Source organism: Pteronotus mesoamericanus, unplaced genomic scaffold, assembly GCF_021234165.1.
Source record: "Pteronotus mesoamericanus isolate MK-2021 breed Mesoamerican mustached bat unplaced genomic scaffold, CSHL_Meso_final contig_25, whole genome shotgun sequence".
NCBI classification, from domain to species: Eukaryota; Metazoa; Chordata; class Mammalia; order Chiroptera; family Mormoopidae; genus Pteronotus; species Pteronotus mesoamericanus.
The window spans coordinates 9,092,500-9,115,897 of record NW_026555105.1 but is presented as its reverse complement, the minus strand read 5'-3'; the positions used below and the strand labels follow the sequence as shown (position 1 = coordinate 9,115,897).

At 45.9% G+C, this 23,398-nt stretch overlaps 1 protein-coding gene across 1 annotated transcript in view; it reads left to right on the top strand.

Annotated features, from left to right (window-relative positions):
* EYA2 (EYA transcriptional coactivator and phosphatase 2) overlaps positions 1–23,398 on the top strand; it is a 208,769-nt gene that overhangs the window by 140,705 nt on the left and 44,666 nt on the right. Inside the window, exons 8-9 of the mRNA XM_054573645.1 lie at positions 4,974–5,116; positions 10,944–11,027. Of these exons, the coding sequence (XP_054429620.1) occupies positions 4,974–5,116; positions 10,944–11,027 (227 nt within the window). The remainder of the gene's footprint in view (positions 1–4,973; positions 5,117–10,943; positions 11,028–23,398) is intronic.

The following is a 23,398-nucleotide window of genomic DNA, read 5'->3' as shown; positions in this document are numbered from 1 at the left end:
TTACACCATCAGCCCCGCTGGCTCTCAGGCCTTTGAACTCAGACTGAATTATGCTGCCACCTTTTCTGGTTCCCCAACTTGCAGATGGCAGATGGTGAGACTTCTCAGCCTCTGCAACCGTGTGAATCCATTTATATAATCTCTTTCTCTCCATGTATATATGATATACATATTATGTTGGTTTTGTTCCTTTGGAGAACCCTAGCACACCACGAGTCAAAGAAGAAGTCAAAGGGAAATTAAAAATTATTTTGAACTTAATGAAAATAAAAACACAACTTATCAAAATTTATGGGATGTTGCAAAAGCAGTATTAAAGGGAAATTTATAGCACTGAATGAATGTATTAGAAAAGAAGAAAGGCCTTAAACCAAAAACTTCACCTTCCACCTTAAGAAAGTAGAAAAAGAAAGGCAAATTAAACCCAAAGTAAGTATAATAAGGAAAGTGAAGATCAGAATAGAAATCAAGGAAATCCAAAAACAAGAAAACAATTTTTTAAAAATATCAGCAAAACCAAAAGCTGGTTCTTTGGAAAGATCAATAAAATTGATAAAACACTGGACAGGCTGATACAGGGGGAAAAAAGGAGACATAATTACCAATAAGAGGAGAGAGTTGACATCACTATAGACCTTACAAATATTAAAAGGAAATAGTGAAATTTTTTTAAACAATACCATGCCAATAAATTCAACAACTTAGATAAAACAGACAAATTTCTTATAGGACAAAAACTTCCAGAGCTCACTCAAGAAAACATAGCTAGCCTAACTAGGCCTATTTCTGTTAAATAAATTGAAAATTTTTGTTAAAAGTCATCCCACAGAGAAATTGCCAGGCCTTGATATCTTCACTGATTAATTCCAGTAAAGATTTAAGTAACAAATATCACTTCTGCATGAATTCTTCAAGAAAACTGAAGACAAAGGATACTTCCCAACTCATTCTATGAGGCCAGCATAACCAGACACTATCATTATAAGAAAACTAAAGACCAATATCCTTCATAAACATAGATTTAAAAATTTATGAACAAAATGTTACCAAATCAAGTTCAGCAATATATTGAAAGATAATACACCACGATCAAGTGGAGTTTATCCCAAGGATGCAAAGCTGGTTTAAAATTTGCAAATCAATATAAGTTGCCATATTAATTAACCAGAAAAAAAAAACAAAGAGAGTGTCACAATATATGCAGAGAAAGCATCTGACAAAATCTATCATTCATTCCTGAAAAAATTCCTAAGTAGGCGTGGAAGGGAACTTTATCAGGAAAAGACGTGTTATAGAAAGAGTGTTTGTATCTCTACCTCAAATTCATATGTTGAAGCCCTAGTTTCCAGCAATGATGGTATTTGGGTGGAGCCCACATGAATGGTATTAGTGCTCTTATAAGAAGAAATATGAGAGAGATGGTATGTCTCTTCCCACCATGCGTGGATACAGCAAGAAGGCGTCCATGTGCAAACCAGGAAGAGGACTCTTACCAGGAACGAAATTGGCTAGTACCTTGATCTTGGACTTTGCAGCCTCCAAAATTGTGGGAAATAAATTTCTGTTGTTTGTCACTCAGTCTATGGTATTTTTGTTACAGCAGCCCAAACTGATTAGAACAGGACATCTACAATTTAAAAAAAAAAAAAAAAAAAGCTTCCCCTCAAAGATTAGAAACAAGACAAGAATGTCCACTCTTACCAACTCTACTCAACATTATACTAGAGATTAAAGCCAGTGCAATATGTTAAGAAAAATAAATTAAAGCATCCATATTGGAAAAGAAGCAGCAAACCTTCATAAAGTAAAAAGAAGTAAAATGGCATGATTACCTATGTAGAAAAATCAGATATAATCTACAAAAAAAGCTACTAGAACTAAAATATGAGTTTAGCAATGTTACAGAGTACCAGGTGAATATATAAAAATCAGTTGTGTTTCTATATACTAACAACAAACAGTAGAAAATAGAATATTTTAAAATGTCATTTATACTTACATCAAAAAATATGAAATACTTGGTGATAATGACAAAATATGTGCAAAACTTGTACACTTAAAACTATAAAAGACTACTGAGAGAAGTTAAAGAAGAATTTAATAAATAAAGAAATATGCCTTGTTCATAGGTCAGTAGACTTATATTGTTAAGATGCCAATTCTCCACAAATTGATCTGTAGATTTAACATAATATCTGTCAACATTCCAGGCTTTTTTGTAATTGGAAAGATGATTCTGAACTTCACATGGACATACAAAGGACCTAGAATAGCCTCAACAACTCTGATATAGAACAAAGTTGGAAGGCACACATGGTCTGACTTTAAGTATTACTACAAAGCCACAATGATCAAGACAGTATGGCATCAGCATAAATAGACAAGTTGATCAGTAGACCAAGACAGAGAGTTCAGAAATAAATCCACATGTGTATGGACAACTGTTTTTTGACAAAAGTTTAAAGCCAATTCAATAAAAAAGGATAATCTTCTCAACAAAAGATGCTGGATGACTACAGATACAAAAGATGCTGGATATCTGTAGTCAGAAAAACTGTACTTCAGTCCATACCTCACATGGCACAGAAAAAAATAACACAAAATATATTGTAGACATAAATATAAAACTTCTATGAGAAAACAGGAGAAAATATTTGTGAATTTGTGGTATATCCATATATTAGAACAGTACCCAGGAACACAAAAGAATGAACTATCCATACACACGACATGGATTGAATCTCAGAACAATTGTGCTGGCTGAAAGAAGCCCGGCAAATATACACCCTGTGTGATTCCATTTGTTTAAAACTCTAGAAAATGCAAACTAATTTATACTGAAAGAAATAAGATCCATGGTTGCCTGTGAGGGTGAGAGGAAGAGATTACAAAGGGGTTATAAAGAAATTTGGAGGTACTGGATCTGTTCTTTATCTTGACTCTGATGATGGTTACATAGATTTACACATATGTCAAAAGTTATCAGATTGTGTGCTCTAAATACATATGGTTTATTGTATGTCAATTATACCTCAATAAAGCTGTTGAACAAGTAAACACATAAGAAGGGAGAACTAATAAGAGTCAAATGACTCCAAGAAAGGTTTACATAGATTGCTACAGCCCATGCGCCTGACTGTGACCTCTAACTTTGACCCTTCATTCTCAAGAATGATAATGTTGGGGAAAGGGCTGGGTTTTTGTTTTTGTTTTGGCATCTCTCATAAATTGGCTTTACATACACCTTATTTAGATACTTCTAGGTAGCTGGCATTTTCCCCACTTTTTAATAATATTTGCATGGATTTTAATGGTGTCTACAAATGTCTTTTCCTAAGCTCCCATCCTTAGAACTACCAGTTTACTTAGAACTAGTAAATGAGGATAAACCTTCTTTACATGACTCTTAAGCCTCTTTGAACATATTTACTGCCTGTTCCTCACCCTCCAGAAGAAAGTCCTTGCTGGATCAATGTTTGGGAATCTCAAATGCTGTCCTGAAAACGATGGCGAGTTGGAGACAGCCCAGCAGCCCCAACAGCTCAGAACCATGTCTTCCCTTAATACTATGTCCTTAGTCTGCTCAGAAGCTTTATAAATAATATTAAACAAATGAAGTTCAGTCCTTTGGGTTTTGGATGGAATAGTTCTTCCAGGACAGGAAAAATATTCAGTCCATGGCCAAGTATTTTTAGACAAAAGCATTTCCCCCCGATGAGCCAAGCCCTGGCAGCGAGGGAAGGAGAGGTGGGGTCCACAGGATGCATTTGGGAGCTGAGCCGGCAGCTGGGCACTGAGAAAGTGGGAGAGGATGTCCTCCAAGGCTCCACGCTGGTCTGCAGTTCTGTCCCGCTAGTGACCAGGGCAGGCCCAAGTTTTAGTTCCGATTCTACCATTCATTTGCAGGGTTACCACAGACTTCCGTCTTCTCACGAAGCCTCAGTTCCCTCGTTACTGAAATAAAGATAATAAAGTCTCATTTTTAAAGCCATGTATTGAAGCTCTATGTACTTCAAAAAAACAATACAACTTGGGTGCTGGCTTTGGGACCTGGGTCCCAGGAGGGTCCTGCTGCTCACTGTTCAGGGTCCTTAGACAGTTGCCTGAAGGCATGAGCTCAGCAGCCTCTCTCTACACCCCTTCTCGTCCCCCTCCCCACACCGTGACCAAAAACACCATCTTGATGAGAAGCAGCCAGTGCCACCCTCTGCCCTGCACCTTCACACTGACCCTGAGCGTACATGGGTCCCATGGAGCCAGACTCAATTCAGATCATATATTGACCTCTAATTGCCAGGTCTGTGCTGGATGCTTTTGAGTATAAAATCTCATTTAATTCTTGAATGGACAAATCTCACCAAAAGTAAAGATTAAAGGACTTCTTTTAATAGAGAATGGGACAAACTGCATATGGATGGGAACATAGAGAATTCTCCAACACCCCTTAACCCCAGGGGAGGGGGTCTCCTAATGGTAGAAGAATTTTGAGGCCCTGCTACATATCAATATCTATTTTTCCCTCTATTAATCTATTAGCTCCCCCAGCGGTCCCACCCTCGCTTTACTCAGATCCCTGCTCAGATGTCCCCTTAGCCATGAGGCCTTCTCTGCCTAGCCCCGTATGAATTAGCCACCACCCCACACTCCTTGTTCCCACATGCAATTTAAAGTCTCTCTAACCCGTATCCCCACCTGGCACATAATATATTTACTTGCTTATCTAATGTCTCTCCTTTCTCGAGAATTGAGGTGCTATGAGAATTTAGGTGCCTGGAACTATGCCTACTCAGTAAATTTTTGTTGGATGAATGAATGAGTATGAATGGGCAATTTAAGGGACAGGCAAGAGTAATTTGACTCTACGTGATCTTTGCCTTTGGTGCTGCCTTTAGGACCTACTACTTTGGCGTTAGATGGTTCTGATGTGAAATTTCCCAGGAGACACTCAACAAAGCTTCCCTTTCTTCCACCAGGTGAATATAACACACACAACGGACCTTCCACACCAGCCAAAGAGGGGGAGACAGACAGGCCGCACCGGGCCTCCGACGGGAAGCTCCGAGGCCGGTCTAAGCGGAGCAGTGACCCCTCCCCGGCAGGGGACAACGAGATCGAGGTAACTCCAACTGCCTCTGACATGGTGAATGTCATCTCCACCTGTGGCCACAACAGGAGGGCAGGGGACAGAGTTCTGTCCAAGTATGTGAGGGAGAATGGCCCTTTGTGTTCACAAAGCACAGTCACAGAGAAAAGAGCACTTGGGGGAAAAGCAGGGAAGAATAGGCTGGCCATACGGAAACACTGCTGATTGATGGGCTGGGAAATGTGACCCTGGAGACAGTAAAGAACAATGTGGTTCTCAGGCCTAAGCAGCGGCAGCATTACCTGGAGGCTTATGAAACCGTCTTCTGGGCCCCGCCCCGGAGTTTCCAGTTGAGCAGATCTGGGGCGGAGCCTGAGAATTTGCTGCTGATACTGCTGGGTTGGGGCCCACAGTCTGAGAGCCCCTGATGGAGGTGACGATGGGCAGTGGACCCTCCCAGCTGGGTTACAGTGGTTCTGAACCCTGGCTGCACATTACAGTCACCTGGGTTGCTTTTTAAAATACAGATGCCCAGGCCCCACCCCGGAGTAATTAGATAGATGTCACCGGGAGTTCTTAAAGCTCCCCTTGTGATTCTAGTTGGCTTAGATGTCTGCCTACCTGGAGACAGGAGGCTGGCGCGAGTAAGTGTGCACGAGACTCTGAGTTTCTCAGACAGTAGTTCTCAAGCTAGGCTGCACCTTAGGATCTCCTGGGGAGCTCTGAGAAACCTTCGTTCTCCAGCTGAACCCCAGATCCATTAAATCAAATTCCCTGAGGGTGGGACCCAAGCACTGGTACTTTTCAGCTCTCCTGGGAATGCCAGTGTACATGCCAGGCTGGGAACGGCTGGTCTAAGGGATGCACCAATCTACTGTTGTAAAGCAAGTGTAGAATTATTGGTCAGGCACTGACATTCTCCAAAAAAAGAAAGTGGGGAGAGTACAGAGGCCAGATGGATGCCCAAAAACACAGAGAGAAGCAACTGTTGTCTATCAAGGGCGAAAAATAGGCATGTACCCTACTTAGTACTTCTTTGCAAAACGCAGTCATTCATTGCCATGAGTGTGCGGTAGGTATGTGTATGTCAAAGCCAGCGTCAGTGCCAAGAAATCCAAATGTATCATCACCACATCCCTGTTCCTAATCCTGTCCAGCCGAGGCAGCAGCCACAAAGCTCAGCCCACACATTCAGATATGCTAACAAATACCATTTTCATTGTTTCCTTAAAATCAAGGTAACTTTGACTCTGAGGCCCCATCCCATCTGGGTGGTAGAAAACGCCATCTTATCAGGGCCCCTCACCTCCCAGAATCGTGTGAGATTCCCAGGGTTCAAGCAGCCTCAGAAAACAGGGTGAGAGTCTCTAATGTCCAGCGTGGCTTCGTCACTGCCACCTTCCCCCCAGTCAGTGCCTGCGGTGGTCAGGAAAGGTCCGGCCTGGGTTTTCCATGCTGTGCATCGGGCACAGAAATCCTATTGAGGACAAGAACCGTGGAGGGTTAGCTACCATCTTTGGGTTGTCAGCAACAGAAAGCATTTCCAGTTACTTAAGCCAGAAGGGATTCACTGGAAGGAAGTCACGAAACCAGGGTTAGAAAGAGCAGTCACAGAGGCTGTGCTGAGGAATTCAGGGAACCTTCAAGGTGCCAGCAGGAGAGTGAACCGTTTGGTTCTAAGACCACCTCTCTCCATGTTCGGTTCTAGGGAGGCAGCCGCCCCCTGGCCTGGCTTAGCTCTTATGCTTGCTCCCAATTGACAGTCCCACCAAGATGGCACGCAACGGGAAAGAAAGCCGGTGCTCTTATCAGGAGGGGGTGTACTCTGGGGGCCCAAATAACATGTGCTCACTGCGGGGCATACGGTATTTAACCAGTATTGACTAGTAGAGCAGTACTAGTTAGCCAGTATTCACTAGTAGGGCTATATTGCTTAGCCAGTGTTCACTAGGCAGGCTGTAGTAGTTGTTTACAACTGGCTGCTGTTCCAGTCATCCTAGGTGTGAACTATTTGGAACATCACGCTTGTCCTCTACATTTGGTCAGCTTCCAGCAGCCACACCTCTGAGAGCTGACCACCCCGCGGACCTGCCACAGAGCAAGTGTTCCCACTGCTCATGGGACTATTCTCAACCCAGGGGACTTTGTTCTTGCTTTTCCTTTCATTTGTAAAGGCCCCTGTCTTCCAAAAGTGAAGAGACTTCACACAATTCCTTCCACAAAAGGCAAGAGGAAAAATGCTTTGACTTCAGGTTGTCCTTGCTTTCCACCTTCCATATTTTCTGCCAGCCCGAAGTTGCACAGCTATAGAAACCACAGAGAGCAACACATACTTTAATACTTCAAAACGTTACTTTATCACCTAATGAGGTTTCTGCCCTTAGTAGGGAAGAGTGGGGGTAGAGAAACGTTTTTCCATTCAACGAAGGAGGTGGAGGTGGCATGGAAGGTGGGGATTACAGGGTGATGTTATTCTGGAAACATCTGCTTCTTGATTCTAGAGTCAGAACCACTGGGCAAGAACAGTTGAAAAGGTGTGAGCTGTGTTTCACTTCTGTGCTTAATGTCAGCAGGTGGGGTTCGCACGGGTCACACCTCTTAAGTCTTCGGCAGTTTTGCTAATGACGGAAGCCCACGAGAGAGAAATTATGTACCGAAGTGGAAAGGAGGGAAATTCTGAGCGTATATTAGTTTAAATCCCTTGGCTGCAGGTGCCAGAAACCAACCTGAGCTGGCTTAAACGAAAAAGCAGAACTTATTTTAAGGATACAAGGATTCTCACAGAACCTGAGGGCAGGGTACAGTGGAGTATCAGCAAGATACTGGAACCACAGGTAGACGGGGCAAGGAAGTGCATTTACGCCTGTCCCCCCACGTGCCACAGTGAAGGTGCTAGAACCTCTGAGCAGTGTGTCTTTTCAGTGTCGCCATGCGCAGGTGACTGGGCACAGCTCATTCCGCTTCTAGCTAAAGCCAGGTCCTGCAGAAGTGTTGTCTTTCCGTCGTTCACCCCTTTGGTCCCGCCTCTCTGCACGCTGGCCCGCCCTGTCCTTCACGTGTGGCCACCAACAACCACCCAGAGATGATGAACGTCCTTCTAGGCCCCAATTTTAGTGCCCAAGGAAAGGCCTCCAACCCGACTGGACGTAGGGACCCACCCTATCCCAGATCCCAGAGAGCTAGGGATTAGGGTCACCTGTGGAATGGCCACCAGGAACTGACCCCCTGAGGATCCAGGGCAGGAGGACAGAGTGGTGGGGAAAGGGACAGCTCTTCCTCAGAGGGGCTGTCGTAGGTAAAGCAGTTGAGCCTGTGCTAAATTTGAAAATATTTGCTGATTTTTAAAAATTCTCAACAAAATTTCTAAGTGTAACTGATCCAACCTAGTTAGTTCAGATAAATTAAGACTCCCAGAAGCCCTCTTTAAAAATAGTGGTTTCTAAATTTCTTTTTTTTTTTTTTTTTTTTTTTTAGCTGTGATCCAAAGTAAGAACTATACTTAATATCATGGCCCAGCATACACAGATACATAAATGTATAACTAGACCAAAATTTTCAGAAAATAATACTCAGGCCTGCTCATTGTTTGAAACCCCTGGCACTTACTGACCCTTTTCCATCTAGGTGCCACTCTTCTCTTTAGCTTTAAAGACGTGGCAAATGCTAATGCATAAATATATGCATTATATGTACCTCCAGAGAGGTTTCAAAGGTGGCTCGTTGACTATGGCGCACTGAGCGGAGGCATTTGTCCCCACCCAGCCAACCTCCATCCACCCAAGACCAGCTCTATAAGGCCTTTTGTTCTTAGAAATCATGATCACCAGAAAAATGGAGAAAATCAACAGTATGAAAAACAAAATCCAAGGTAAATAAATAAGATAAAAGTCAAGAGAGATAATTTAAGAAACATCAAAGAACTTTTTAAAATTCTGACGGGTTCTCCTAGAAAGATTCAAGACCTTGCATTCTTAAATTAAGAAGTGGAGCTTGTAGACAAAGAATGAGGAAGTATAAATTTTTAAATGACAGCAAGAATCAAAAGTTTAATAGAAGATTCGGAAGAGAAAGTTTAAGAAATCTATCAGAACATAGACAAAGGATAAAATTATTAAAAAAAATACATTTTTTAAAGATACACAGTATTAATTCAAGATGTCTAAATTGAATATTGGAAATTCCAGAGAGAACAATGAAAATGATGGAAGGAAATTATTTAAAGAAATAAGATTGAAAAGGTGAACAGCGTGAATAAAAAAGAAAGATCACACCTTGATATGTCCTCATGGAATTTTGAGGATACCAAGTATAAAGAAAAGATCCTTAAAAAACTCCAGAGAAAGAAAGAAGTAAAACCAATAAAGGACTGAGGACCAGTGAAACATCAGACTCCTCATCAAGCACACTGGATGCTACAAGAGGATGGGGGAATTCTTTCAAAGAACGACAAGGCATTATTTTCCGATTGGCATTCTATACCCATAGGAACTGTAGAGACAAATTAAGGTATCACCAGATGTGTAAGAATTCCGGAAGATTATTTTTCTATGCACCCTTTCAGAAGAAGAAACTTAAGGATGTACTCACACAAAACAAGGAAGGAAACCAAGAAAGAGAGAGATTCAGGATCTAGGAAACAGTGGATCTGACTCAGAAAAAACAGTGAAGAGACGTCTCAGAATGCTAGCTATGCAGGAAGCCTAAAGATGATCGAGACCATGTTGGGGCGTCTGTCATGGAGGATGGACTTCTTTGATACCAAAGATGTGGCTGAATTTGAGATTCTAATGAAGGCACGTGATTGGAAACAAGAAAAGAATTGAAACAAGTAGTAAACTCCAGCAAAAGCGAAAAGTTATACTTAACAGGCATGATTCCGATGTGAACAAACTGAGTTATGGCATGATTTTCGTGGGCTGGAGTGCAAGAAAGGGGAATGCATATGGCCTTGATGGTAGAAACAGTCTTCTTAAGGTGGCTCTGGGGTTAGGACATTGGGCACATAGAGAAGAAAGTCAAATTCTAGCACATTACTTGGCTCTGCAGTCATCTTTACTGGTTACCAACTTTTAAACACAACGTAAAGGCAGAGCACAGGAGCCTGAAGTATAATTACAAAACCAAAAGCACAGACCAGTTCATCCACATTGACAGTGCAAAAGGAGGGCTAAAGCTGATAAATATCAGAGAGGGGAGGAGGTAAGGGAAAGCGTAGGGACTCCAATGTCCATATATTCCATATCGGGCTTACTGTTTTAGCCGAGGAAGACTATCCAAAGCTGATGGAATTAGGAAGAGAGGGATTCATATATGTGAAAAACATAAAGTGCTGGAGAAATGGTGGAGATTACCATGAGCTAAACCCAAATTTTCTAGATTGCCAAGTCAAAAAGTATCGTCTAAAGTTGGCACATCCATAAACAAAGGTGTAAATATGTTATTCGGAGTTAGCCTCCAGAATCACTAGAAACAGAAATGGTCAGAAGTAGTTGAACTTAACGGCGAGCCGTGGATATAAAATGGTAATATTTCATTTTGTCAAATGAGTTGTATGATTTTATTGCTGCTTTTGGACTGAACTCCTCCTTTTTTGAGCTTTTATGTGGAAGGCAAGAACAAGCTTCTTGGTTCTGGCATCGAGTGGGTTGAGAAGAGCCCCCAAATTGGCCATCAGCATATTCTTTACACAGCTGAGGTTGGATGGGGACGCAAGGACTCATCAGTGAGTCGCATGTTTTATAACTTAAAGATAATGTTTTTCAAGACTTCCTTTCCCTCCAGGGAATTAATTTCTGCAGACATTAAGTCAGATGCAAGTGAGCCCATTTGTCTCTATTCTCTTCCTTTCTTTTCATCACAGCGTGTGTTCGTGTGGGACTTGGATGAGACAATAATTATTTTTCACTCCTTACTCACGGGGACTTTTGCATCCAGATATGGGAAGGTAAGAATCCATTTATCTCTCGTTTTTTTCCAACAAGACTCTCTGTCCAGCTGATTTGTCCTGGGAATTGTGGGGGCAGTTTATGAGGCAGCCTCTCTTAACAAAAGCTGCCCCTTTGGGTCTGCCTGGGTTGGAGAAAGCCTATGGAATTTTCCCTTGACATGTGAAAATTTAATTAGCTTCCCCTTCTATTGTCTCCCATGCATTTTCTTCCAAGACATGAAGCGTTCAACGACCACTTGATAGGATATAAGCTCATAGTCGTTGGCTGTCTCCCTTCTAAGAGGGCCAGGATACACTACAACCCAAACCACTAATCCTAGCTTTAAAAAGAAAAAGGAGGTGAAGTCTTTTTCTTCTTCCCTATTGTTTATCTTAGTGTCTCCAGCAGATGAATTTAATTTTCCTTCCGTTTTCTGAGACAAGGCGGGGAGGCACTTTGTCAGCTCCAGCGTGGAACTTAGCAACAGCTTTACAAATGTATCATCAACAAATTATGTTGGGGAACCATCCAGTTAGAAATCTGGGCAAATGCTATCGGCTGATTGGTGGGGAATGGAAGAAACATTGAAACCACCTGAATAATGCAAAAATGGACCCAACTGCTAAAACCCGAATCCTGCCTGTTCTTTGCATCCCCCCCGTGGGCCTCCCAACAAACCACATGTGGATGCTCCAGACCTCTGCCATCTCTTCAGGGAGACAGGTGGGGGTGGCGAGGTGGAGCTTCAGAGGACTGGCGAGCTTACCATCTCATCCGTGGTGAGCGACCTCTTGGCAGCTGCTTCCACGCCTGGGTAGGAACCTTGAGACTCACCAGCGCCTGGAAAATATTTCTGTTTCTGTTTAGAGACCAGGAATATGATTTGACATCACCTCATGGCTTTTGCAGCTGCTTGTGTTTTTTATGGGAGTTATAACAAGCTGGATGTGCAATTAGCAAGATAGATTTATCGTCTGCCATTATGTTGTAAAGAATATAAAAATGGTGTTGGTGGTGCAGAAATCTCTTACGGTGTAGGAATGCCGTTAATATGTCTAGCAGTGCCTGCGGGAAACCCGGGATACGTTTTTGGAGTCTGCACAGGTTAGGTAAGGGATGGCAGAGTCAAGAGCTGCAGAAAACGCCCAAGAGTGAAGCTGGCCACCGTTGTGCAAAGGTGGGCTGTTCCAAAGGGGCTGCAGTAGTGAGCTGCTCGCGAGTCTGGGTGTCCTGTGGTTTTTCCAGCCACTCTAATAAAGTCGCCTCTCCTAAGAAGCGTTCCTTCCCTCTTCTTGCCCTTAGAGATCGCCCGCTCTGCAGCTCTCTGCCTCATGCAGCCATCGGTTCTCATGATCGTGTAGGCTCTGCCACCCTAAGGATGATTCCTGTGTGTGTCTCTCTACCACTCCTTAAACCAAATTGCGGGCTCTCTCAAGACAGCGAAAAAGCCCAGGGCTGCTTTCTGAACCCCGTGCCAGCTGGTCCGTGTGATTCCTCATGCCAGCCACCTCTCTCTAACCCTAACACCTGATCCCAGCCACCGCCACCTGTCTGGTCTCCCAGCGTCCACTCTTGCCCATTACACACCCCTTCAGAGGGCTCCTCCTGAAGCACAAGCGCGGCCCTATCACGCTCCTCCTGAAACCACCCGTGGCCTCCCTAGGGACACACCCCAACCCCGGCCTCCAGGGCCCGTCAGGAGCTGGCTCTCACCCCGTTTCCTACTACTCATCCCGAGCTGCTTTCTGTCCTTGAACCTGCCACCTTCTCTCCCACGTCTGCTGGGCTTCTTCCAGAAGCAGAGCCTCACACAATTGAGTGCAGGTTGTTTGTTTGGGGATAGATTCCAAGGAGGCCCCCATGCCAAGTGGGAAAATGAGACAGGAAAGGGGAGGCGGCCAATGCAGGCACTGCTATGTGTAACTGGGGCTCGGTCCCACTGGGGACCCCGGGAGACTGTAGAACACACCTCAGAGTTGACCCGCCCAAGGAGCCAAGGTGCAGGGATATTTATCCTCAGATTCCCTTCCGTCACGGGTTGCGGGCTTCTCCCAGGGTGTTACTTCCCTGCCCTTCTGGCCTTTCCCAAGAAAGCTCTAGGAAAGGGAATCCCAGGTACTAACGGTAAAAAGCCTCTGCATGTATAGGAATGGTGACAGCTGCAGGGACCTGGGGGAGAGGCGCCCTGGAAGCCTCTGCATATCTAGCATGTTCTAGAAAGTTCTTTTACAAGGTCAAATCTTACTTATCTTTTCAATTCCTCCCAGAGGACTTTCCTAACCCCTCCCCTCCATCTGAATTGCATCCTGCCCCCTACCTGTATTTTGCATTTGTAATTATTGCCTTTCTCCCCCCTGGGATGTATGTCCTGTGAGGGCAGGGACCGTGAACATTTTTTATCAGCTCACTAAGTACAGCGCATAGGCCAGAATTGCTCAGTGAATATCGTTGCATGAATGATTCAGAAATGAAAGCTGCATGACGACAGGCACTCTTTTTCCTGTTTTGTTTATTGATTTATCCCCAGTGCATGGAACTGTGCCCCCCACAGAGCAGCCATCAAATAAATATTTGTTAAAGGAAGGAAGGAAGGAAGGAAGGAAAATAGTATCAAAACAAAAAAATCTCTAACTAATGGCCACCGGCCAAATTCAGCCTGCAGACATTTTTTGTTTGGCCCCTAGAGTGCTTGAAAAAAATGTGAATTTGACGCCAGCATTTAAAAATCAGGAGATCGCACAGACAAAAACAATCTAGGTTTCTAATTCTTCTTGAAAAATTAGAAAGTCTGACAATCCCGCGTTCCCAAGAGGCAGCAGTGAGCAGGAGCTGAGCAGGAGCTGAGCAGCAGCTGCCCTCTTAGCCGGCCGTGTGCTCTTCGGCCCGTCCGCAGCCCCCGCCTGGCCTGTTTAACTTGTTTATGGGGCCAGTCTGGCCCCATGGGGATCTGAATTTGAACATTCTTCCTAGAATTACAGAACCACAGAATGTCATAGCTAGAAGGACCCAGGAAACCATCATGCCCAATGAGTGTCTGCAGTACATAAAGAGAAACTGGGGCTCAGAGAGAGTAAGATTGCCCAGGACAGAATGAGAGTCAGACCTCAGCCTCACTTGCCTTTCTGTGTGCTCCCAGGATATACAGGGAAAGCTGTGCCAGCATCATTACTTTTCTAGAATTTTCCACTCCCTCCTCCATCTCTCTCTCAGGTGGAGGAATGAGTATTTTTCATTTACTAAGTCCAACAATGCTTGGAGAGATTCAAAATAACCGTGGCTTAAACAAGATAGAATATAGTCATACCTCTGTACTTGTCGGCTTCAGAACTCATCAAACCCTGTACTTGTCACATGTTTGATGAGAAAGAAATGTTTCAGTGCTTAGTGCTTGCTCGGGGCTCGTCGCACTTGCTAGGACCTGAATGACTCATGACAATGACCTGCAAGAGAAAATGCTTCATCATTTGGTGCTCGCTGGTTTCAGCACTCGTCACGAGTTTCAGAACAAATTAACGACAAGTACCGAGGTACCACTGTATTTTCCTAGCAGTCCAGGTGTAGCAATTCAAGCTGGTGAGGCTGCTACCTGGCACCAGGGAGCTCCTGCCGTCGCTGGAGAGTTGCCTTCATTGCCAAGATAAACCGTAGCTCACTCCTATGTCTGTATTACAGTTAGAAGAGGGAGCAGGAAAAGGGGCGGTCACACCTCTCCCTTTCATTTTATTCTTATTTTCTGTCCCTCTCTTTAAGTGCCAGACCCAGAAGTTGCACATATCATTTCCACTCACATCCCATTAGCTGGAACTTGATCACATGGCCACATCTAGCTGCAAAGGAGTCTGGGAAATATAGTCGAGTCCCATGCCTCAGTAAAGTTCAGAGACTATTACTCTCAGAGAGAGAAATGAAGAATGGATATTAGAGGACAACTAGTAGTTTCTAAAACTACCATGAATAAGAGGGAGAAGAGTGAAAGAAAAATACTGTGGAAAGATAAAATTAATTTTGTTCAAAAGTTCTGTTCAATTGGATTTGTGGGTGTGAAGCTCCAAAGAGAAGTCTGAGCTACAGCTATGAACTTAAAAGTCAAAGAAATGTAGCCGATCTAGAGGAGCAGGAAAGTGTGAGTCCCATTTTTCAGACAGAGTAACTGAGACACAAGGAAATTGTGTAGCCAGATTATTCATAACAGAGCTAAAATGTATGGCCTTGACTTTTGGCCCATAGCTCTTTCTCTTTGTGCTTTTCCAGTAGCTGCAGCCATGTGGAGATCATTATTAATACCCAGTATCAAACAGGACTCTCAGTTTGAAGCACGGAGTGTTTAAGCTACAATGGCAACTTATTGGCTCACAAGAAATGAAAAACTCAGGTGTATGTGGAATTCAGGTTGAGCTGGATCTAGGAGCTCGAGCATTATTCTCAGAGCTTGGTGTTTCTGCAGTCTGCAGCCAACTTTCTTCATGTAGCAACTCCCTCTCGGCAACCCCAGTATAAAAAAATGGAGACCTTCTACTTCCCAAATTCCAGCACAGCTCCCAGGCTCAAATCTCACGGGTGCAAACTGGGTTAAATACCCATCCATACGCCAACCTCTGTGCCTCTTACTGGCAAGCCTAGGTCAAGAGCGCACTCCTGGCATGGAGACAGTAGAAAATCAGGTCAGCTCCATCCCGACCAAGTAAACGGGGTTGGAAGGGAATGGTCCCCTGGAGGAGACTGAGGTGCTCTTTCTAGAAGAGGGTGAGGACTGTGGAAGTCCGGAGTTGGCTCTGAAGGCCAAGACCCTCTGCACATCCACACCAAGGAACAGCAGCCACTTGCTTGTGGCCATTGTGTCGAGCACTGTACAGGAAGCAGAAATCCTATCAACAGTGGTCCCAGCCAAAGGGGCACCTCACTGTTTACTTAGGGAAATAAGACCAGCAGACCTAAAACGATTAAGGAATGATTCAAAACAGAGCGTTTGAGTTTTAAAACAGAAACTGGGCTCCCTTCCTGTTCCCAGTGAGAGCATGTGCTGCTCGAGGCTGTCACCTCTCCACTTCCTTTCCATTTCTCCCTACCCAGGACTCAGAGCCAGGGCTTCCCTTTGGTGTCCGTACCTTCCCGCATGTTGTGGATCCATTAGAAATCCCCCAGAGAGCTGAAGCAGCCAGCGACTGCCACCTCCTTCCCAACCTCTCCTCCTCCCGCCCGGTCCCTGAACTCTGTTTTCCAGCTGAGATTAGGCAGAGGTGCGGTGGTCAGGAGTCTCTGCCTGTGGCTGGGAAGGGATTCAGAGGGGGATTCATCTGCGGTCCTCCTGGGGTTCACAGTGGGTCGGCCCAGACTCCTTCTCTGTAACTTGCCTTCCAGGCAGCTCAGGACCAATTGGAAGCTCTGCTCTAGGTCCAGTTGTGTGTGTGTGTGTGTTTTTTAATAACAGCTTTAGTGAGATATAATCGCACACTATAAATTCACCGTGCTAATGTGTACAGTTCAGTGGTTTGTAGGATATTCACAGAGTTGTGCAACCATCACCACTATCTAATTTTAGAACGTTTTCATCACTCAAAAAGAAACCCCATGCCAATTAACAAACACTTCCCATTCTCCCTCCCTCCAGCCCCTGATAACCACTACTCTGCTTTCGCTCCCTATGCATTTACTTCTGTACATTTCTTATAATTAATCATACACTATGTGGTCTGTATCTGGTGCCTTTTACTTAGCATAGTGTTTTCAATGGTCATCTGTGTTACCGCATGTTTGTTCCTTTTTATGGCCACCTACCTTTCCATTGTACCGCATTTTGTCTCTCTGTTCACCAGCTGATGGACAGTTGGGTTGCTGCTGCTTTGGGCTGTTAGGAATAATGCTGCTGTGAACATCTGTGTCCAGGTTTTTGCGTGGACGTACGTTTTCAGTGCCCCGGGGTATACATTTGTACCTAGGCATGGCATGCCAGGTTATGTGGTAACTCTACGTTTAACATTTTGAGGAACTGCCAGGCCGTTTTCCAAAGTAGTTACACCATTTTACACCCCCATAAACAACGTATAAGCGTTCCCATTGCTCCACATTCTCACCATCATTTGTTACTGTCTGTCTCTGTGGGTACAGGCCTCTTAGCAGAGGTAAAATGGTATCTCGTTGTGATTCTGATTTGTATTTCCCTAATGACTGATTATATTGACTGACTAAATGATGTTTTCATGTGCTTATTGGCCCTTTGTAATATCTTCTATGGAGAAATAGCAACGGTATTCAAATCCTTTGCCTATTTTTTTAAAACTTATTTGTCTTTTTTTTGTTGAGTCATAAGAGCTCTTTATATATTCTGAATACCAGTTTATTATCAAATAAGTGATTTGCAAATTTTTTTCTCATGCTGTGGCTTGTTTTTTCACTTTATTTATGATGTCCTTTGAAATATATGAAATATTGCAGGGAGAAGGGGTTGAAATTAAATTTAAGGAACGGTGGCCAGGGAAGGAGTCCTCATGGAGAAGGTGAATTTTTAACAAAGGCTTGCATGAAGTGGAAGAACAGCTATGTGGTGGAAGAGCAAAGGAACAGCAAGTGCAAAGGCCCTGAGGCAGAAGTTTGCCTGGTAGAAAATGAAGTTAGTGTGGCTGGAGCAGAGCAAGCCAAGGGGAGAGTAGTATCTCAACTGGCCTTTGCTCTGAAGTGGGAGCCTTGGCGGTTTGGAGTAGAGGAAGAACTGGGTCTGAGTTCTATTTTTAAAGGACCCCTCTGGCTGCTTGCCTGGGGAGAGTAGACTACAGAAGGGCAAGGCTGGAAGCAGAGAGGACAGCCAGGAGACGGCTGTGCCAGTCCAGCTGAAGGATGGTGACTATTTGGAGTGACTGGTGGAGAGGATAGCAGTCTGGATATGTCCCGAAGGTAGCGCCAGCCACAGGTGCCGCGTGGTTCCCATTCCCACCCCCTGGCCTACAGAGATGTCCTGTTTTCTGTCCACGATCTCCCTCTGAACCGACCTCTCTCTTCTCCCTCTATTGCCAACTAGCAAATTCCTGTTGGACAAAGGCTCCCATTTTTCGCATGTTCACTATAGCCAGCACTCTGCTACGAAAGTTCTTAGAAGTTGGACCTCAAATGTAGACACTGAGTTATTGTTATTCTTTGTCCACATGAGGCCCCTTTCTTGTTTCACATAGATACAGGTATGTGTTTCCTTTTGAACCCATTTATACTCTTCCCCTTCCCCACCCTGTGGTTTAATGTGTAGCTTTTTGTTCGTTTTCCTGTAAAACATGTATTTTCTCTTGTGTGCATTCATTTGTTATGCGTGTCGATTGCATTGTTTAAATACCCCGCGCTTCTCGCTTTTCTCCCTCTGCGCTGTGATTCTGGATCCTTCCACACTGCGTATGACCCACTCCACGGCTCTAACTCAGTGTTTCTCAACAGGAGGCGACTTTGCCCCACAGGGATGTTTGTCAACGTCATAGGCATTTTGGGTTGTCCCATCACAGGGAATGCTACTGGTGTCTAGTGGGTGGAGGCCAGATGTGCCTCTAAATGTCCTGCAACACACAGATGGTCCCCCCGACAGAGAGTAGTCCAGCCCCAATGCCCATAGCGCTGCTGTTGAGGAACCCTGCATCGAATCGCTGCCCTGGACCCAGAGTTCCCTGTCTTCCTTATCCCCACGAGGAGGACACCGGGCTCCCTCCTCTGCCCCCCAGCGCAGGCAGCTGTGTGATGAGCCTCCTTTAGGGACTTCTCGGAGCTTCACACCTTCTCTCCCACTGAATCCCCACCTATAAAGCATGGCTGCTCCTAGCATATCCATTTTCAGAGAAACTGAGGCTCAGAGAGGTGGAGTGACTCAGCCAGCGTCACCCAGCTTGGAGGAAACGAAAGCGGGGATGTGGCCCACTGCCCTTAACTCTGTATCGAAGCTGCACCCCCAGGATTCATGTGAACGTCCTTGGGGTAAAAATTAACAGCCCCCGGAATGAACTCTTCCGCTTGGCTGTGAGCTTCAAGAGCATAGGAACTGAGCCTGATGTGCCCATGCCTTCCTGCCCTGGCAGCTGGCAGCGCCTGGCACATCTACTTGACAAATATTTGTTGAATAAACAAATAAATAAGTAGCCTTGGGCAGGGACTTGCCAGCGTGTGTGACGACAAGCACTGCAGAAGTGAGATCCCAGGCTGCCTGCCCTTGCGGGAGAAAATGTCCACACTCACAACACGACAGGGGCCTGTCTGCGTCTCTCCGGGGCCGGGCTGCTGGGGGCCGGCCGAGCCTGGCCTCCCCCCGAGCTGGGCCCAGAGCAGCCTCAGCGGAGGCGGCGGAGTACTGGGCAAGTGGCTCCTCTAGGCTTGGGGCCAGTGACACGTGAGCAGGTAGGGCCCTGGGATGGAGCCAGGTGACCCTTGTTGCCTACCTGAGCAGAACCCTTTCCAGGGCTTCCTTCCACGTCAGTCACGCTTTTAAAGGGCAGGTGCTCTGCTCAGTCTGAAGAGATCAGAGGTTTGGCAAGAAGACCGGTATAGTCGGGTCCCTTGGCATTTCCTTAAGTTCCACATTGATTGCTAATATTTTTAAATCTGAATAGTTTATATCAAAATCTGGATGTCTCCGCTGCTTTTGGGAAATGAGAAGGTCTGGCAACACCAGGCCTAAATTTTCAAAGAGTGGAGACCCTTTGATAGGACATGTGGCTCCGGGTCACCTCAGCCCCCCTCACTCCCTGGAGTGGGGTTTTCCGCACGCTCCCTGAGCTGGGGGTCGTGGAGCTATTCACTCGTGTATGGTGCAGCCTTTGCCCCCAGAGGCATTTACGTCTGTGACCCACCAAGGGCAGGTTGTGCCCAGAGTGTGTGGGTTACATGGGGCAGAAATTACTTGTCCCCCTGCCCTCCGGGGCCTCTGTGTGGACTCTGGGACATAAAGGTTCCTGGTCCCCTCCAGCCGGACTCCAAGCTTTGTCAGGGGGTTCCAAACCATGCTGTTAGGACCCTCTCCAAAGGCAGGCTATTTACTTCCTAAAGACCGTCCGTCTTGGGAATCTGTATTCATGGCTGGGGATCCTGCTTATTCAGTGTGATTTAAATCCCTGCTACCACCACCTCCACTTCCAACAAATAGAAGAGAGGCCACCACACTCATCCGGTGTCACCTCCTCAGAAAAGTCCCTCCAACCTTCCTGACCAGGCCCGCACGCCTGGTCGAGGCTCACAGCACCACGGGGCTCGCCTCGCACAAACGCAAGCGTTCACTTCTTGGTGTGATTATGTGATTGTGGCCTAGCACCGCCCTCATCACGATTAAAAGGCTGGGATTGATTTTTCAGTTCGCGTGTCATTAAGGCCCCACCTTCATCCCTGGAGACTCCCTGTGTCCATAGGCATGATGGCCGGGTGCCTGTGACACGCTGGGATGTTGTCGCAGCCTCCCACATGTCGCCCAGAGGGAGGGAGCCCCAGTTGCCCAGGGCAACGACCCGCTCCTTGGCCTGTGCTTGTTGGCTCTCTGCCTGTCCCCTCTCACTTCCATGCTTGGCCACTAATGCTTCCCAGAGTCACCTCTCAAATAAGCTGCTTGCAGCTGAATGCTAGGCTTGGGGGTCTGCCTCGGGGAAACCCAGTCTAAGGAATCAAGGGGGTCTGAATGCTCAGACTGCATGATCGGTTCTTATCGGAACTGGAACTCCCCACTGCCCGGCCCCAGTTGCAACGTAAGCCCTCCTGGCTGCCCGCCGGGTGGTACATGGCTCAGGCCCCATTGCAGAGGTGCTGAACTGGAATGGACCCTTCCGCTTGACCTCCGGGTGATTCCTTCACACGGTAGTCCCCAAAGCGAGAGGTACGCCGTGAATTCACCTGGCGACAGCTTTCCTCGTGGATCCGGCCAGCCCCTCTGTATACCTAGAAGAGGCTGGGCAGGAAGAGCCCAGCCAGAGCTTGGCTCCCGTGCCCCGACGACCAGCCGCAGGCCTCCCCTGAACCGCTCCTTGGCGGCGTTGTTACGCGATTCCGGCTCGGATTCCGGAATCCAATACCCAGCGCGGTGCCATCAGGATTCAATCAGAGCCAGTCGGCGATACACGGCTTGGCCTGTCCGTTACGGCTTTACAAACTGAGAAGAAATAAAAACCCCCGGTTTTATGACCCCGCAGTTAAAAACTATTTGTAGAAGTTGCTAAGGTTCAAATCAGAAGTGCCCTCTCTGGAGGACTATTAGTTAATTTAGAGAACCACAGATTCTTTCCTTTTCTTTCGTCCCTCCCCCCGCCCGCCCGCCCCCATCTACCTTGAGATGCAGCTCTAATTCACTTCTGCCGTTCAGACATCTAGAGCTTTCCATCCTTTGACAAAACACAAGCCAAAGTGCTTAAGGACATCTGTTTATTTTATTTCTTTAATGAGAAAACCTTCCCGTTCCTCGGGGCTCAGCTGTGTTTATTTACATTGTGTTAGCCATGTGAGGCGCCCCGTGGAAGTTGAAGGCCTGGCCGGGCCCTCCCTCGCAGCGGCCTCCAGATCTGAAATGGAGTCAGCCCTTCCCAAGGAAAACAGAGTCCTTGGAACTCTATAAAATAGATTTTCAAAATAAATACTGCCTAATTCACTCAGTAGATGTGGATTAAGTCAAGATGAATACAATTTGGAAAGGATTTTTTGAGGAAGTCGGAGATTTCTTTCCCCCACTGGGGGTTAAACCTTGTATTTAAATCGTCCCCCCCCCCCACCCCCAGCTCTCTTTTCAGTTAAGTAAAAGGTATTTAGTCTTTGTGGCTTATAAAGAGATGGCGGCTTCGATTGGCCTTCTCCAGCAACGATTATTTGCTTTGTAGGACCGGGGATGGTGACTTAACTCATCACTCCATTCTATCCAGTGAAGGCAAGAAGCAGACATCTGCAGTTGTCATTCTTGCGGGGGTGGCTGAGGAGGAGGCTGGAAGCTTTGAAAAATGTCCTCGAGGTGAATGACAGTTGCAAGGGCTGCTGGCTGGGGGGGTGGGACCCTTTGTAGATTTAATCCCCTGTAATAGCCTTTCCCTGAGCCAGGGGGCCTCCGTGCCAAGTGCCTCTGCTTATATATTTTAGAGCATTAAAGGATTATTTCCAACATAAAATATATTTTAGAGATGGCTTGGGGTTGTCAGAAAAGTGCTCATTAGCAGAGACTTCCTTTGAAGCCCTGTGCTCTCTGCCGCTTGCAGGGAGACCTTGCCGGGGCGCTCCGCTCGGGCGGAGGGTTCGGACTAGTTCAGACCCCTCACTTTCCACCCACAAATCTGACACATGCCGACCACGTCCCCGGACTTCTTCTGCCAACTTTTCTTTTTTTTCCCCCCTTCCCGAGCCCCACCTTTCAATGAATGCTGAAGGGCATCTGAAAAAATAATAATAAGAGGGATTTAAATCTCCAATGCAAAACCCCACAACAAATTGTCTGTTGGGTTAGAGTGAGAAGCTCTTTTGTCTTCTGTAAATATAGGGCTTGCTGCTCACAATAAGTGGTGAAAAAAAATCCCAGACACCCTGCGGACCGAAATAATAGGAACAATTTTCCTGTACACTTAACGAGCGCGTTGAGACGCTATCTCCCCCATCGCCCCACCTGCACTTTTGACGGTGGTTATTTCCCAACAATAGGGCTCTTGAGCTGTCCGAAGATGGCTGGAAATCCCGAGAGCCTTCGGTGATGAGGGTGTCACTTGGTGAATGGCAGGACGGTATCAGGGAGGTTGTTTTGGGGGTTGACTTTGACGGGGAAATAGGAGGTCTCCCCCACCATAGCTGCTTCCCGCATGTCCTCTGTGAATTAGTGAACTTGTGGACCCTTCTGATGGCAGAGGCGGGGAAGCGCCCATGCAAGCTCCCCTGATGGGGCCGAACTCAAAGTAGAAATACTCAGTATGAATCTCTGGAAAGGTCCATCCGTGGATGAATGGATAGATACACCACAGGATATTCATACAATGGAATATTTTTCAGCCATAGAAAGGCATGAAGTTCTGTCCCATCCTGCAACGTGGACAGACCCTAAAAGCATTATGCTAAACACAAAAGGCCATGCCTAGTGTGATTCCGTTTGCACGAAAGATCCAGAATAGGTAAGTCCATAGAGGTAGATTGAGGACCAACGGCCTCAAGGGTGTGGAGTTTCTTTTGGAGCTGGTGAAAATATGTTGAAACTAGATAGAGGTTTGCACATCTGGAAAGCTGGAACAGCAATCCCTGCCCCGCTGACCTCAGAAGAGCGGCCCGGGCAGCGTGTCTCCCAAGGGTGCTGTGGGTGCTGCTCCAGGAGCACAGGCTTCCTGGCGCTGGTGAAGGATGCGCGTCTTCTATTTGAAGAACTCGGGTGTTTTTGTTTGTTCTTTTTTTTAAATACTCTCTTCTGCTGGTTTTGGTGTCAGGG